This window comes from Neoarius graeffei, chromosome 12 (assembly GCF_027579695.1).
Source record: "Neoarius graeffei isolate fNeoGra1 chromosome 12, fNeoGra1.pri, whole genome shotgun sequence".
In the NCBI taxonomy this organism is placed as follows: domain Eukaryota; kingdom Metazoa; phylum Chordata; class Actinopteri; order Siluriformes; family Ariidae; genus Neoarius; species Neoarius graeffei.
Genome location: NC_083580.1, coordinates 74,424,017 through 74,429,085, shown reverse-complemented (window position 1 = coordinate 74,429,085; position 5,069 = coordinate 74,424,017). Strand labels below are relative to the sequence as shown.

Sequence of the window (5,069 nt, the reverse complement as noted above, 5' to 3'; positions counted from 1 at the left end):
ATGTGGGAATTCTTCTTCTGCCTGATCCCTTCCATGATCCTGTTCTTGATCGTTATGCTTTTTCGATTAAAGTGGATTTGCCGTCTTGTAGAGGAAGGAACGAGGCAGCTAACTTGGTATATATGGATCATAATCTGCTCGATATTGAAGCTTCCACACCCCAGTGTTTTATACCCCACTGGGAACCAGGAGCCAAAAATCAAGCTGATCTACAAACCGACAGCTCTGACAAACTACATCATACAGAACTGTAAAGCGTTAGCACGTGCTCCACAGGCTAGATGGCCAAAAGCGGACCCTCATTTACAAATTCTCTTCAATTTCATATGGCCCATTGCAGAAGATGTACAAGAACACTGTGGAATAACCTTCACCAGAGAACATTTACTAGTACAAGATGGTGGTATCGTAGCCCTGGATTGGGCGGTCAGGCTGAAAGACCAGAACGTTCAGGCAAAGAGGGAACATTATCCAGGAGAAAGAGCTCCAGGCTGCCATACCAGCACTCCACCCATCATCATCCTGATTCCTAATGCTTTGGGTAAGATCACACAAAATTTGCTGAGCTTGTGTCGCTTGGCTCTGCAGCAAGGTTTCTACCCTGTGGTCTTCCATCGTCGTGGTCATGGGGGATGCCCGCTTGCTACGCCACACTACCAGGAGTTTGGCGATCCCTCTGATATGGTGCAGGCAGTACTATACATTCAGAGCCGCCATCCGTCTTCAGTTCTGTTTGCTGTCAGTGAAGGTTCTGGGTCTGGTCTGCTGCTATCTTACCTTGGGGAGCGTGGCTCATCTTCCTACCTAGTAGCAGCTGCTTGTATATCACCCGTGTTCCACGGACAACTGTTCTTTGAGACGCCTTTCCCAGAACTATACCGTGAGGCAGCACTGCTTTACCGCAAGTTGCAACTCCAAAGGTAATTTATATTCACAATGCTGCTTTTGTAAATGATATAACCTTTAAACCAACAGAAGGTTTGATGGTGGATATTAATATCAGTACATTTGTGTAAGGTGTTTCAAATGGTAAACAGCAACTCGGGTGGATTTTTTTCCTCCATGTTACAGGGTTCTAACTAGGCCTTTTCAGCGTATCGGGCCGATACGCAATGTTTCCTTACCGCTACGCCTACAATATTGCTGACACGCCTGTAAAAGTTGCCACTACACAAGTAAAAAGACTTGTCAATCTTGAAAATCTGGGCTTTTGTTTAATTTTCTCTTGTTATCCTGACGAGGCGGTGACGGCATGCCGCCATGCGAATGTTCTACATTCGGACAGACTCCACTTGTCGTTCACGTAAGCGCCCAGTGCGTAGCTGCCCGAGTAGTTCCGTGTGGAGATTGTCACTGATCATGCTAGTCCGGTTTACCTCCTTCCTTATGCTGTGTTCGCGGTAAAGTACCATGCGTGTTAAGAGGCACTTGCACATAATATGTTCCGGTCCCCGAGTTAGATCTGGATAGTCATGTATTGTAATTGAACGTCTGAAGCTGAAAATAAAGCCGACACTTGGTGAACATCAGCTGGTTGTTTGATTCTTTTTCCATAAATATGTCACCAATATAGTTGAATATTAATTATAGTAAGCATGTGGCGGCCCCTGAACCCCTGGCCATTAGGACTGGTGCCACTACGTTGATATTTTGGTTGAGTTAGAACCCTGATGTTGGTAGGGTAGGGGTGGGGGTATTTATTTACCAGTAGAAACCAGTCATTTTCACAGTAAAATGAAAGTTCTTTTTATTCCCAGGAGCTCAATATGACTTGGGAATGAAAAGAACTTTCATTTTACTCAATACGAGAGAGAACGCAGAACAGCTAAAGAGTTTGTCAATGGGGCCTGTTGTCTTGGCCCCACTGACAAACTCTTTAGCTGTTCTGCGTTCTCTCTCATACGTCTTCGTTGTTTTGTTCGGCACATATTTAAATGTACATTGTGGAATTAAAAAGTATTCACTGGCTTGTCCAACCCCAGTGGCTGGGTATTTTACTGAATCTCCATGTCTTTGAACTGTGGGAGGAAACCAGAGCACCTGGAGGAAACCCACACAGACACAATGCAAACTCCATGCAGAAAGGCCTCCACTGGATGTGAGGTTAGAATCCGGAACCTTCTTGCTGTGAAGGAAAGAAAGATGTGCTGGTGTGTGAATGAAATAAGTCCCGCCCCTAGTACAACCTGACACCACAATGTGGAACACGAATCCAAGGCCATCCCCGATAATAATAATGATGATGATATCAACAACAACGTATTGCCAGGCAAAACAAACCTCACCCAGTAGCACTTATGATGAATATGAAGGAAGATATCGTGAAAAAATAGGTACCCTATGGGTCCATGTGGCTACTGCTTATAAATAAAATAGTTTTCTGATCCCATGTCCATACAGTATATAATAAAGCGTAATCCAAAAATGAACAATTTAAAAATCACAGAAGTAAAATATACCAAGTGTCTATACTTTTATATTATTCTACTCTTTCCTCTTACAGTTTTCGAAACTGAAACCTCCGAATCGAGGCTGACATACACACGCTGTTGCCATGACCCAAACACTTAATGTATTTCCTGGAAATGGCCCGGTGCTAGAGCTCAGTGGAACACATTTTCCCTCTGTAATAAGCCTAAACATGTCTGAAAGCGGGCGGCACGGTGGTGTAGTGGTTAGCGCTGTCGCCTCACAGCAAGAAGGTCCGGGTTCGAGCCCCGTGGCTGGTGAGGGCCTTTCTGTGTGGAGTTTGCATGTTCTCCCCGTGTCCGCATGGGTTTCCTCTGGGTGCTCCGGTTTCCCCCACAGTCCAAAGACATGCAGGTTAGGTTAACTGGTGACTCTAAATTGAGCGTAGGTGTGAATGTGAGTGTGAATGGTTGTCTGTGTCTATGTGTCAGCCCTGTGATGACCTGGCGACTTGTCCAGGGTGTACCCCGCCTTTCGCCCGTAGTCAGCTGGGATAGGCTCCAGCTCGCCCGCGACCCTGTAGAACAGGATAAAGCAGCTAGAGATAATGAGATGAGATGAGATGTCTGAAAGCGATTTCTTTAGTCTAGTCCATTTATTTCGAATGGTGAATCGAATTGTATACACTCACCGGCCATTTTAATCAGAACACATGTATGCGCATGCGCAGTGCGCAATCGTTACACTCTTACAGCATGATGACGTAGTGGCTAGCACCTCTATATGAGGCAGTAGCCACAACAAAAATGATTTTGACCTTTTTGGTGACCTTGACCGGATGGCCCTCAAAATGTTGGCGGTTCTATTTGAGACCAATGCCCATCTATCCTGAAAGTTTCATGAAGACTGATTCAGCCATTTTCTCATAATATCGTTAACAAAGAAAGAAAGAAACCCCATTGAAAACAATACCTCGCCCCCTGGTGGACTCCGTCCCAGGTGAGGTAATAATGACCACAGTCAGAGAAAATAATAACTATAAAACCAGGTTTTGTTCTATTTGTCTAGAAATTCATTGTTGGTCTTTACTGTTTAAAGTATTGAATGTAAACCCAGCTCAACAACTTTGTCCCTATACACAGGTATGCGACTGCTCTAAGTTCAGTTATGGATACTGAGAAACTCTTCAGCTGTCGTTCTCTTGAAGACATGGAGAAGTTGATGTTCTGTTCAGTCAGATTGCTGGACACCAGTCAAAAGGACACACTGGAGCAGCAGACTAACTGGACCAGTTACTGGGACCGTAACGAACCCTTGCGAGATGCAGATGAAATCGCTGTTCCTGTGCTTTGCTTGTGCAGCACCGATGACCCTTTACTACCTCCAGCCTCCACCTTACCCATGTCCATCTTCCAGAACAGCCCATATTTCTTTCTGGCTCTGACATCCCAGGGAAGCCATTGTGGCTTCTTGCAGGAGGGCCCTCAGCCTGCTGCTTCCTGGAGCCATGACGCAGTGCTGGAATATTTCCGGGTTGTCACAGAGTTCTTCAAAGTTGAGGAAAGAAAGAACTTTATGGAAGGGTTTGTTGGATGGGATGTTATCCAAGGGCAAAAAACATCAGGTGCTATGGCACACAAGAGGAGGAGACCAACCATGCTGCGGAGAGACAAACCTGTCTTGGGTTCCCGGAAACAACTCTCATCTCCGTCTAGGCTGGCCACTTTTGAAGAGCAAGAGATGTTCACTTGGAATAGATCATATACTCGATGACATGACATGAGAATTGTGACAAAAGTGGAAAAGGAGAAGGAGGAATAGAAGGCTTGACTTGAACTTGCGTGAAGATGATTAGAAAAGGTGCAGGGAACAAGAATGCCATGAAAACTTTTCATTAAATGTAATTGAAAAAGTGCTTAACACCGGTTAATAACTTTTTCAGTTCCAGTGTGATTTCAAGATAGCTGCAAAATCTGTGCAGAAAGTATTTTTCTTAGGATTCTACAAGCGACAAATCACACTGCGAAGTGGAAGGATGCTCGGAAAACATTACAAATACAGTAAACACGTTTGGTTTTATTTCCGTCCCAGGCTTCCTATAGTCAGAGTAGATGTATTCGCATGTAAAGAACATCATTAACCATTCCTTTTATTACTTCCTATCTGGTTTCCATCTTAAACAGACAGAGCGGAACATTGCAACTGGAACGTACAAATATTTCTGTTCAGAAAATAAATGAATTCTAATCCTGGGATGTACAATAAATATTACAGGGGAAAAACTGACTCCAGTTCGCTAAGACTACTGGAGAAGTCATGACCAAGAGAGCAAACAGGAGAGGTATTTACATTTACTGAATTATGGATCAAACACACAAAGATCCAGCCTCAATAGCAGAATTAGTAATAGTGCCATAATTAAGTCATCCATTACACAATGCACAATTTGGGCTGGAGTGTGGAACAGGAGATATTGGGGAGGAAAAAAAAAAATCTATATTCTTTTATTTACCCATTTTTGTTTCTTTTAAATACTTGATAACGGTGCTATATCTGATTTGGTGCGCTCTGCCACTTTATTTTTCTCTACTCACGGTATATGAGCTGATATCCTTGTAGTAGAGTAGCCCAGGGCTTTTCAAAGTGTGGGGCGCGCCTCC

The 5,069-nt window shown here is 44.0% G+C and overlaps 1 protein-coding gene across 1 annotated transcript; it reads left to right on the top strand.

Moving 5' to 3' along the window:
- On the top strand, positions 1–4,182 carry LOC132895048 (protein ABHD15). The gene is made up of 2 exons (XM_060935227.1): positions 1–920; positions 3,552–4,182. Exons 1-2 carry the CDS (start codon positions 1–3, stop codon positions 4,180–4,182), a joined length of 1,551 nt encoding a protein of 516 aa, XP_060791210.1.
- Positions 4,183–5,069: the final 887 nt, after the last annotated feature.

Coding starts and splice junctions, on each gene's coding strand:
- LOC132895048 (XM_060935227.1), top strand. CDS start 1: ATGTGGGAATTCTTCTTCTGCCTGATCCCTTCCATGATCCTGTTCTTG. Junction 921..3,551: donor CGCAAGTTGCAACTCCAAAG/GTAATTTATATT, acceptor CCCTATACACAG/GTATGCGACTGCTCTAAGTT.